The sequence below is a fragment of the Papilio xuthus genome, unplaced genomic scaffold (genome assembly GCF_000836235.2).
Source record: "Papilio xuthus unplaced genomic scaffold, Pxut_1.1 DF827570.1, whole genome shotgun sequence".
In the NCBI taxonomy this organism is placed as follows: domain Eukaryota; kingdom Metazoa; phylum Arthropoda; class Insecta; order Lepidoptera; family Papilionidae; genus Papilio; species Papilio xuthus.
The window spans coordinates 2,514,788-2,527,027 of record NW_013531079.1 but is presented as its reverse complement, the minus strand read 5'-3'; the positions used below and the strand labels follow the sequence as shown (position 1 = coordinate 2,527,027).

The window sequence follows — 12,240 nt, the reverse complement described above, 5'->3', positions numbered from 1 at the left end:
TTATATTTCGGATACACGATGTATTTCCGTTAGTGATAACAAAAAACATTTTTTATTATTTTCTGTCTGTCTGGTTGTTGTTCCGGGTAATCTCAGTAACGGTTGTACTTTTTTAAATATGCGCCGACAAAGTCGCGGGCGACCGCTAGTATGAAGACAACGATATAACATACAAAGTTATCTCTTCCAATCATTTAGAACTATTTTTTTTAATGTTACGTATAAAGAATATATTTGGGGATTCACCGTTGGGATGAATGATAACATTTGTACTATACTATCAAAGAACGATATGAACTTTCGTTATCCTCAAATGTGGACGGGGTAGGGGAATAACATAATAGAGGGGCGCGGAGATCTGTAAAAAAGTCCCGGAGATGCATAATATATACCAGAGCGAGTCCTGTAAAATTATCATTCAAGCAAAGCAACTCAGTGTGAATAGAATAAAGAAATATTTACGATAAAATTTATAAATTACAAAATTAAAAGGTAAGTTCAAAAATGTTATAATGTTTTTTTAATAGTCATCTTCAATCTGCCCTTATCCCTATTGAGGGTCGGCACAGTTTGTACTACTCCATACATCTCTATCAGCCGTCATATCCTCTTTCACACCATACTTTTTTTGGTCTTCCTCTACCTTTATAGCCATACACATTCAATCTCATTACTTTTTTAATAGTAGTATTTTGTTATTTTTTGTGTTACAGAAACAATGAAGTTCGTATTTGTATTGTTCTGTTTTATCGCCGCTGTCGCAGCGCAAGATATATTGCTGGAAAGGTATTAATCTTTATTATTCATTTTAATTAGCATTATTTCAATTGTTAACGTAAAAGCGCAACGACTGCACTGCCTCAGCCGCTAGGTGAGAATGGATAATGTTAGGGGTCCGCGTATACATAAGTCGCCCAGTTGGCCTTCCCAGATATCGGTGGAGAGATGAAAATGATAAAGATATTTGGAAGCTACATGTCCGGCACTGGGTTGGGACGGTGCGGGATCGGGGAAAGTGGAGAATTTTGTTGACAAAGGCCCACTTCGGGTCATTGCGTTACGTGCCATTAATTGCTATTTTAATTGAGACTATTAACTATGTAATTAACCATGATTCTCCTGAGAATTCTGAACATAAATCATTCTCATAGAGTAATTGATTTCATATGTTTTTTTTTCAGTTATCCAGTATGGTATATCACACCAGAAAGCCCCATCGAACAGTACCAGAGATATCGCCGTGACGTCACATTCGACCACAAGACTGACAATGGCCGCGTATTTGGTACACTTGGACAAAATGACGCTGGTCTATTTGTGAGTATATATATATATATGTCATTAGCTGTAAGGAATATCTACAAGATTCCTCCAATATCTTACTAATATTATAAATGCTAATGTTTGGATGGATGTTTGATAGAAGGTATCTCCAGAACGGTTGAACGGATCTTACTGAAATTTGCCAAATGAGTCTGGAAGAACATATAGCGTACTAATTAAGCTTTTATAGTCGCATGCGACAACTGGTCAACATGTTCATGAAATAAGAACTTCTTATAGAAAATTATGGAAGCATTCGCTGACAATACCAAATATTTTTTGTAACTTGCGTAGGGAAAAGGTGGATACGAGCATAATTTCTTTGACGACCACCGCGGTAAATTGGACGGGCAGGCGTATGGCACACGGGTGCTCGGACCCTACGGAGACTCCAGTCACCTCGGAGGAGCCCTCAACTGGCGCAACGATAACGCTGCTGCTTCTCTGGACGTTAGCAAGATGATACATGGACCTACTTCTGTAAGAACTTTCATTTCTTTAAACGTAGTAGTCCATTTTAGCTGCTAAATAAACTCAAATAAACCACCACAACCATACAGACAGAAATTCCGGGAAGTAATTCCGGGTTTCGATTTATAAATATGCCAGAGACCAATTCCAATCTTTTTCTTTAAAAGTATGCATCGCTACCTTCTTACTGCAAATGTCTATGGTCGCTTTATTTGCTATTTTAGAGATTTCAGGACATCGTTTGCCACTTTGTACAATAATAAATTTAATCTGTGGTCTTAATGTTTCAGGTGTCGGCTGGCGCGGGCGGTGCATGGCCTGTTGGTAAAAATGGAGACTTCTCTCTTCAAGGCACGTACGGGAAAACTGGGGGATACAACTCAGAATTCGGTGGCTTGGCTAAGTTCAACTATCGCTTTTGAAAAATAATTGACTTGGAAGAATTGTAAATTATTTTTATTTGATGTGATATTTTGTTAATAGTATTTATAAATAAAATATATGTTTTTCTGATATTGAATCAATTGACAGTGAAATTAAAATTAGTATAAGAGAGAAATTAAAGTTTTTTTTTTTACATCTACAGATGTTTTTCCACTCTATCTTGTTACTACAAATTTAAAATAATAATCAGAAAATTATTTATACTAATACAGTGAAAAAAATGAAATCTTCATTACGCCAACGTAATTACAAAAAACTAATTTCCACACCTCCAGAGGCACAGACCTAAATGTATTGTTAGATTATTATTTTTTTTTTTTTGTTTTCTTTCCTTAGTTTGTTCATATAATTTTTTTTGTGTTTTATACTTGTTTGTTTTGTATGAATGTTGTACACCTGTTATTGGATAAATTATCAGTTGTATTGTGTTGTATATTGTATTACTTTGGTCAATGTTGCATAATTTATCTGTTGTGTGTACTTGTCTAATAAATAAATAAATAAATTACGCCATGATTTTCCTAGTTTATATGTTGCCTGCAACTTGCTTTTTACGATTTTTATATATTAATTTATATAAACGCGCGAAACTTCCTGCCTCGCACAGCAGCGTTGTGGAATGGTCTGTCCTCGGCGGTATTTCCAAACCGCTACGACTTAGAGTCCTTCAAGAAGCGAGCTTATCACCACCTCAAAGGCCGGCAACGCATCTGCGGTTCCTCTGGTCATGCTGATGTCCATAGGCAACGCATATGCATTTGCGTATGTTTATGGGCAACGGTCTCTTCGCTATATCAGCGATTTCAGGTGGCCGCTCGCTCGTTTGCCACCTTATGATATAAAAAAAAATGGGCGTCGATGAACACCTCGGTGTTCCCGCTGCTCGTTTGCCCCCTTCTGTTATAAAATAATTCTGTTATATATACAACGTACGAGTCCTTTGAGTCATTGATAGCTTTCCACAGTCAATATATGTAAAAGTAATAGCTCAAAGGGTTTAATGTAGCGCAATCAATATTGTATGCTGTACCCTCAAGCGATGTTCAAATATTTCACAGCGCAGTTGATTGCTGACTGGAACTGACTATAATATAAATAATGGAATTGTATACGTTATCTAGAGATATTAAAAACTCACGTATAATTAAAACGGAGTTCAAAACTCTATAAACATCGTAACTTGGGATTCCTATGCCTTTACTGTATAAAAGTGGAAAATCATATTTAAACTAAGATTTTCCCAAAAGATTCAAAATAATTATAACGACATCTTATATTAAAATTCTCTTGTCGCAATGTTAGTTACCATACTCCTTCGAAACGGCTTGAAAGATTTTTTTAAAATTTTATAGGCATATTCAGTAGGTCCGTCGGCGCGAGATTAAAAAGCCGATTCTCACTTTTTAATCTCACGCCGACGGAGTCGTTGGCTATAGCTATTAATATATTTATTTTTTGTTAAGTTTTTTAGCTAATTGATTTAACTTTCCTTAACGTTTTTCCTACTTAGAATAGGAAATTTATTGAATGAATAACCCTATCAATTGCTGTCTAATCAATTTTTATAACCGTTTCCATCCTTAGGGAGCGGACGATGCAAAATTATTTCCACCATGCCAATTGTGTACAAAGCAAAAAATAAAAAGCAATCATAATTAAACAATTGTTTTTTATTAAATTAAAAAAGTACTCAACAATGAAATCAATCGAGTAGAATAAAACGTTTTTCATTTCGTTGTACTATTCTCTATGGGATTAAACACAGATCGAAGCTAATCAGTCATTACGCGAAAACCCTTCTTTAACCAGCATAGTTCACGTCTGACTTTTATGAGATCCTAGTACTTGACCGTTGGAAACAGTTTGTACAACCGATGATGTTATGGTCTCTACCACTTACTAATAATTATAATTTACAATCTTACCGTGGGTATACACTGCCGAAACACATGTTCGAAAACATTTAACGAGTCATATCCGATCAATATTTTGTGTCTACTAAAACTGTATTCGGAGCTGTTAGGGTAGGGCTAGATGAGGGCGACTGTCCAGGGCGCCGACCATAAAAGGCGTAGCAGGCGCCCTTTTATATCCTCTTAGTATACACAAAATAAAAATGTGGGCGCCCCAGGATGTGGGGCGCCCCAGGGTTGCTCAGGGCGACTGTATATGTATGTTTATACTAGGATCAAACTTATCGATACCGATGAATCGTTAGAGCTTTTAATTGGCGAATAAGTTACAAATTAAATTAGTGCTCAATTTAACTTGAACGATTCAAGTTGTGAGCCCGAGTTTCAATTACACTGATGGAAAGTTTCAATTGAAGCTTCGGACTAATGAAACGTTTTTGATCGTTATAAAATGTTATTTCTTTGAAAACTTTGCAGTAATAGACTTATTTAATTGAAAATTAATGCATAATTCTCTTCATTTGCCTTTCCTCCACCAATTTCTATCCCCATTCTCTGGTTTCTGCTTTCTGCTCCCGAAATTTATTAGGTAACATTTAATTATTATTTAAATATAATTACGTTCTATATGTATGCCAAATTTTACTGAAATCCGTTCAGCCGTTTTGTAGACATCATCAAAAAACATCCATCCATCCATCTAAACATTCTCATTTATAATATTAGTGAGATTTAAGTATACTTAAAATTAAAAGGACTATAGTATACTTAAGAAGAAAAATAAAAATAAATGCAAACTGTGAATTTGAGGATTTGAACTATAAATTATTCAAACTTTCGTGAGACATTATACTAAACTGATATATAAACACGGCTAAACACTCACGTATATACGTCCGGTGGCGGCACCGACTAGTTTAGACCGCGGACGCGGCCCCTCGCTCAGTGAGCGACGGGCCGCGTCCGCGAAATAATACCACTGCCACTCATCCTGATGAAGGGCCCCCGATGGGCTCGAAACTAGTCGGTGCCGCCACCGGACGTATATACGTCAGTGTTTAACCGTGTTTATATATCGATTTGAACTTTTTTAATTTTTTAATTAGGAAGATACAGAAGGCTAGACTACTTCCAGTCGATATGCAATTTGACGAGTTTTTACAATTAGCTTAGGCAATTTATAAACGGACAGAATTCATTATTTGTCGGTGAACACTGATAAATATATCCATCCCATACAAATGGAAACCTATGTTCTTTATCTACTCAATTGGATTACGTGTTTAATTCGTTTTTTCAGCGTCGTCACAGGGGTCACGCGAATGTTTTGTATTCGGCTTTACTGGGTCAATTAACTGTAAATTATGCACGTCTAAATTGCAAGCCGCTTCTATTTAATGGCCTCGAGGGATTAATTTTACAGCCGGAATTGGATATTAAGTCAGAAACGGTCCAGCTTAATGTCCAGTCCAGCTACTGGGCTATGCTTTGTTTATATATATATACCAATATTATAAAACGGAAGAGTTTGTTTGTTTAAACGCGCTAATCTCAGGAACTACTGGTCCGATTTGATAAATTCTCTTTTTGTTGGATAGTCCATTTATTAGGAAGGCTTTAGGATATATTTATAACTTAAAATACTATAAACTACGAATTTTTAGATGTATGGATGTTAGTTAAAAGTTATCTCGTAAACGGCTGTATGGATTTCGCTGAATTTTGGGAATAGATGTAGAACATAGTCTAGAAGAACACATAGGTTACTACTTAAGTTTTTTTTTAAACCTGCTCGGACGGAGTCGCGGGCAACAGCTAATATTGAAAAAGTGCCTTGTTTTTTTCCTCAATTTTAAATAGGTATTATATCTTTAGAATGATGAAAATATACTTTTGCTCATATAAATTTTCATTTGAATCTTTTTTTAACATTTTTAAATGAATAACAAGATAATTTTAATGGAAACTAAAAAAAAATCTAGTCTTTACATAAAACTCAATAGAATCATATTACTTGATTTCTCGTAGTTTTTATCAAAAGTCTTTTTCAGTTCGTAAAAGTTTGTTTAGAGATAAATTTTGTCTCGACACATCAAAGACAAACTGATGTATTCACAGAGTGTAACACTTTCCAGACCAATGAATCCCCTTCAGTGTGTCAGCTCAGCTCTACGCGACTAGAATATTTTTACTCTATTCATTTACGTTAAACGATATAATTCTTTAGAAATAAATTTTGCATTGTAATTTATTAAATATGTTCTACCAGACAGTACTCTACATCTATATTAAACTTCAACAAGATCCATGCAACCGTTTTGGAGACACCTTCTAATAAACATCCCTACATCTATCCAAACATTCTCGTTTATCTTACGTTTTTGTTTAAAGGTATCTTCAGAACGGCTTAACGGATCTCGATGAAATTTGGCATACATATAGAACATAGTCTGAAATAACATACTACTAATTAAGTTTTTTTATTCAGCGCGTACAGAGCCGCGGGCGACAGCTAGTAATATATAGCTCTCCGTATGTGTATCTACAAAGCTTTATATTCGCGATGAATTCGGCATAAAGAGGATTACGTCGACCAATCAACAGATTCACTCATATTGATAGCTTTAAGCCGTTGCTTTTTTATCGATACTTAACTGATATTTTAATGGACTGCACTAAAGAGATTAAAAATCGCTTTATTATTACTAATATGTAATGCGAATGTTTGGATGGATGGGTGTTAGAACGTATCTGTAGAAGGACTGCGTAATGTAGAATATAGTGTGGAAGAACTCAGTTACACACGAACGGAACCGCGGGCGACATCTAGTGTAAATATAATTTCTACATAATATAAATTATAAAAATAATCGATGAAATTTTCCAAAATAACTTGAAATTTATAACTTAAAAACTGTTTCAATATCTGTTAACTTGAAACAAGGGGACTAGTGATTCCAGATGTTATTCTAAGCTTAGCTTAGCTTGCTTATAAGTTGTTAAGTTAAGCAAGTTGCGGGGACTGGGTGTAATTACAGTTGTACTAACTTCGAAACTGAAGCCTCGGTTTTCATCAGCTAAGTGCTAACTTTAACTTAGTACTGCATAAAGTGTATTCAATTTCTTCGCTAAGTTAAATAAACTTAACCGGTTTAAGTTGTAACAAAATCTTACTATTGGTTTATATCTTACTATTTACTATTATTATAAATGCGAATGTTTAGATGGATGGATGTTTGTTAGAATGTATATCCATATCTGGTAATCGAATCTCTGCTTAAAACATTGTCTGGAAAAACACATAGGCTATTAAGTTTTATTAAACCCTTACGGATGGAGTCGCGGGCGACAGCTAGTTTTAACATAATTTTATATAATACTAGCTGTCGCCCGCGACTCCGTCTGCGAGGGATTAAAAATAGATGTTGGCCGATTCTCAGACCTACTCAATATGCTCACAAAATTTTATGAGAATCGGTCAAGCCGTTTACGTAAAGTTTAAAAGTTTAAAGTATGGGAACGAAAATTGTGACACGAGAATTTTATATTTAAGATTAGATATATATTTTTTTTGACTTTTTAATATATGGGAATAAATAAACTGAGTGTGCATTGCCCAAAATCTTTATTCCTCTTTAAAAACCCTTAAAAACTAAATATTTACACAACGCATGCTGTTCTCACAAGTTAAAAAATATCTCTACAAACTATTTAACACGAATAAAATAAAAAAAAAAGAATGTTTTTTGTCACTGATAAAAAAATGCTACCCGAGCACAATAACTTAGTCGACTTAAGAGCCTAGCATGAATATTCGTGAGAAATTATTCGTATACGACAAAACCGTTTCGTAAAATACACTAATAAATCTTATACAAATTTTGACATTGTCGATGACGTTACGAATCTCGCAACTGTCACGTAAATATTCGTGATAAACCCTTTGACTTCGCTGCGAATAAAAAATATATTTCAAATAAAAGCAATTATGTACAGTTATCATTATAATTTTACTTATTTAAAAACTTTTATTAAATTTTAGACTAAAGTCATATTCTTTTAATGACATTCAAGTAGAAAAATATTGTAGTTGACAAAAATATTAATTAACTTGTTCATGATTTATTTTTGTTGGACATAAAAATATCTCTCCTTTTATTAAGATTCTAAGAAATTATATCTAAAAGATAAAACTGTAAACTAATCTGAAAAAGTATCTTTATTACAGCACTAGAAACAATAATTTGTTTATGGTTATTGAATAAAAGTTTATTTTGACCATAGACATAGACACAAACCATAGATATTTTAATCTATGGACTAATGGTGACGTTCTACAAATATACTTAAATATAAAATCAAAAGATAAAACTTAATCATACGAAGAAATAAATATTCATAACACAAAACACCACTAAAATCAATTCTAAATTAAAATTACCTTACAAAATATTATTGCTGGCAACATTATAAAACAAAAGACATTAGCAATTTTTCTACAGATAATAAACATTCTAAATATGGCAACATTTAGGTCATTTAACATAATGACCGTTTTTAGCTGTTTAAAAATTCCAAGATAATTATAATAAAAAGAACATTTTTGAGAGCTCAGAATGTTTAAAAAATACACCATGATATGAAAATTCTTTCAATTTCTATAATAACCATAATTTTTACAGTAAAATAAACGAACTAAGACATAAACTACTAAATACTACTAAAACTAAAGTGTTCTTAAAACTAAAATCACACTGTGTTATCTATCACTAACTTATACCCGGTTTCTGAAATGTCTAACAATTTTAAATTATAATTAATCATTCTTTAAAAAAGTTTGAGTTTCTTGAACCCATGTTTAATATCGGTTTCCACTGCAGTGATGCATATTATTATTTCAAACGTTCTTTTCGAAAGAATAGAGAAAACAGTAGTGGAAACGCACTTTTACAATTAATGATTTTAAGAATTAAATTTAGAAGGATTTTTTCTGGATACAAGTTTGATAAAACTTTCAGAAACCGGGTTGAGTATTTCTATATATGTATAAAACTCTAAAAGTTCAAAGATCGAGGTTTTAAGGCTGTATTCCTTAGGTACTGATGAGCTAAAACTGTTAGATCCAACTGGTCTTGAGTCTTGCCACACGCGTATATCTCCCATTTGTTATCATTCTGTTGAAAGCACCATAGTTAATAGTTTTACAGAAAATTGACAATAATTGCTGTAAAACAAAGCTAAAATAAATCGTATTATTTGTCCTCCAACTTTAAACTTTTCTTTTGTGACTGAATTTCCACTGTTGGCCTTGAGGAGGCACACAGCTTCATCAGGCTTGGCAGGGAGGCTAAACCTAGTTTAAGAGTAAATAGGCTCCAGGACTATTATTTCGTTAAGCTACCTAAGTGGGTAACATTATTAATAACATTTAAATAGCGTGTTTTAAAACGCCAGTGGTGCCATCTAATTCAAGTGTATTGAATAAAAGCTACTTACCAGTAATAACATAGGTTTATCATCCGTTGCAGTCTCCGCTGGTGCCTGATCGAACTTGATAGATCTTACTGCTGACTTCTTGACTACGATCGGCTCATCAGATACGCGACGTATCTATAATAGAAAATTATAATTGCAAAAGAATAATAATAAGAGGGACGCTGCTATCGCGGTCTGTCAGAAAATATGTTACCTACAAAGGTATAGAAAATGACGTAAAAGAAAAAAATAACAAGTTACGGTGTGATTTTGTGACATTTTTTGAGAATAACAGAGAGGCGCTAGTGACCTATCAAAATTTAATATGACTTATGCTCACCGGATCAGATTTCCTTGGTCGGACTAAAACTATCATTTCTATCAGGGAGAAAACACCACCATACTTAGCTTATTTTTAGTAGTTAGCAATATGTATGAAGCGTCGGTGGCTCAGGGGTCAAGCACTTGGCTTGCAATCTGCAGGTCCTGGGTTCGAATCCCAATATGTTTTTCGATTTCCGATTTACATATGTACATTTATCTTTTTCTATCTTACATCTTTAAATGAGCAATTCTTGTATAAATATAATTGGAATCTCGGAATCGGCTCCAACGATTTTCATAAAATTTAGTATATAGGTGTCGGGGGCGATAAATCGATCTAGCTAGGAATTATTTTTTAGAAAATGTCATTTTATTCATGTTTTATCGATAATCAACTTAAACATAAACTTATCTTTTTCTATCGGTAAGATCGAAAAATATTATTCATATTTTATTATTATAGTAATTCTTACTTAAATATAATTTCTAAAAAACACAATTTAAAAATAAATACCGGTGATCCAGGTACTTATTATTAAAGTGTTGAAATTGCATATAGTGGATGAGTAATTATAATTAATGCTACCAATTATGGTGACATCCAATATATTTTTAATTATAATTAGCTATGTACTTGCTAAGACATCTTTCTTTTCTGCTATACCTAGTTATTACAACAATTCTTAGGTAATCGTGCTAATGAAAACACAAGCAATAGTCTGGATTTCAATTTGAAATACGAAAATTATGTCTTAAATGGAAATCTTGTATCTCATTAATTAGATGAATAAATATTATTTTAATGATTATCTAGATGTTTTTTTAACCCTTTTTTTATACTGTTTACTTTATAATTGCTAGAATCCGGCTTTGCTCGGAAATATATTGAATTAAGACAAAAAACATACAGACGAATTGAGAACCTCTTCCTTTTTAAATTCGGTTCAATATAGCCTTAGTAATTATTAGTTTTATTTTATTTATCAAATCTCTATCTTATTGCTGGTATATTTAACGCTATTTCTAGATTCAGGTAAGAGAAAAATAAAGCAAAAGTCACATGAAAAAATACATTTATTGAAATAAAAAATGACATAATCGGATCATTTTTGGATTGGATATTGGAAATACATACAATATTGACAGTGACTCTAAAACTACAATAAAACACAAATCATTCACATAATTGTGCGCCAAACTACGGCTACAGAATAAATTAAAACAATTTAAAAAAAAAACATAAATTAGTAACAAAAAAAAACAATTAACAAGATAAATAAATTTTCTTAAATAAGAAAAAAATGTAGATTCAACACTGGCCTGTCAATATTGTGGTAGGATAGGAAATTGGGTTAAATGATTTTTTTCAGGAGGGATATATACAAAAGAAAAATGGGAATGTCATTTTATTATTTCAAATAATGTAAACTTAAGTATAGCCGCCGTATTAAAATTGTTTATATTTTTAACAAAGAAAAAAAAAAGAATAGATAATAAATAATTCGTAATTACATTACAAAATCCACAACCGATTCGACTGAAAAGTCAAGTTTTAGTTATGATTATTCTGTTAGTTAACAGCCAAAATTACAAAGCGATTATTTTTTTTATAATAAATATAATAAAGGATAAAGGATGGGACAACTAAAAGGAATCGATAGTAATACTTCGTTCATAGATTTATAACCTATTCCTAATCAGAAGCACGAGTAAAAACTACATATGTCTTCTATTGGAATTTCCTTGATCTTATCTTTTATAATACAAAACACTTTGAAAATTTAGGTTATGTCTGATTGCGTTGACAATGAGGTTAAAACCTGCTTTTCAATCACAAGAAGTCTCTCATCAAGAGAGACAGTAGTACTAAATATACCACAGACAAACGAAAAATATAAAAGTACAAAGTTATCTGTGTACTGTAGTCATAGCAACGACCGCTATCAAATTTCACTTAAAAAATTGAATTTTTTTTTAATGATTGTTCCTAAATTATTTATAACGATAATGACTTTTATTCCATGTGGATGCGTTCCGGTTTGGGAGCTTTGTTTTTTTTTAATTCCGGCATAGACAATTTTTTTTTAAATCGCAAGAATGACGTTTTAAAACTTTTGACACTTGACAGATGACAGCCCACTCTTGGCGCTAACGTCACCTACAGAGCTTTCAGTTTTCCCCCCATTTGCGACATTTTATTTTGTCATGTAACCCTACTTAAAAGTAATACTTGGGAATTCCCTTATTTAAATTTTTATACCTAATAACACTAAAATAATTTGGTGCTTGG

At 32.7% G+C, this 12,240-nt stretch overlaps 2 protein-coding genes across 5 annotated transcripts in view; one reads left to right on the top strand and one right to left on the bottom strand.

Moving 5' to 3' along the window:
* The first annotated feature begins 421 nt into the window (after nt 1-421).
* Nucleotides 422-2,339, top strand: LOC106118577 (gloverin-like). The gene is made up of 5 exons (XM_013313243.1): nt 422-492; nt 714-786; nt 1,182-1,317; nt 1,618-1,803; nt 2,085-2,339. Exons 2-5 carry the CDS (start codon nt 719-721, stop codon nt 2,214-2,216), a joined length of 522 nt encoding a protein of 173 aa, XP_013168697.1. The 5' UTR covers nt 422-492; nt 714-718; the 3' UTR covers nt 2,217-2,339.
* A 5,420-nt stretch (nt 2,340-7,759) lies between these two features.
* Nucleotides 7,760-12,240, bottom strand: part of Myb (proto-oncogene like protein Myb) — a 41,371-nt gene continuing 36,890 nt past the window's right edge. For all 4 annotated transcript variants that reach the window (XM_013313385.1, XM_013313386.1, XM_013313387.1 and 1 more), the window contains 2 exons: nt 9,648-9,761; nt 7,760-9,325 (listed from right to left, as the gene is read on the bottom strand). In XM_013313385.1, coding sequence (XP_013168839.1) covers nt 9,206-9,325; nt 9,648-9,761 — 234 coding nt within the window. In that variant the 3' untranslated portion in view covers nt 7,760-9,205. The remainder of the gene's footprint in view (nt 9,326-9,647; nt 9,762-12,240) is intronic.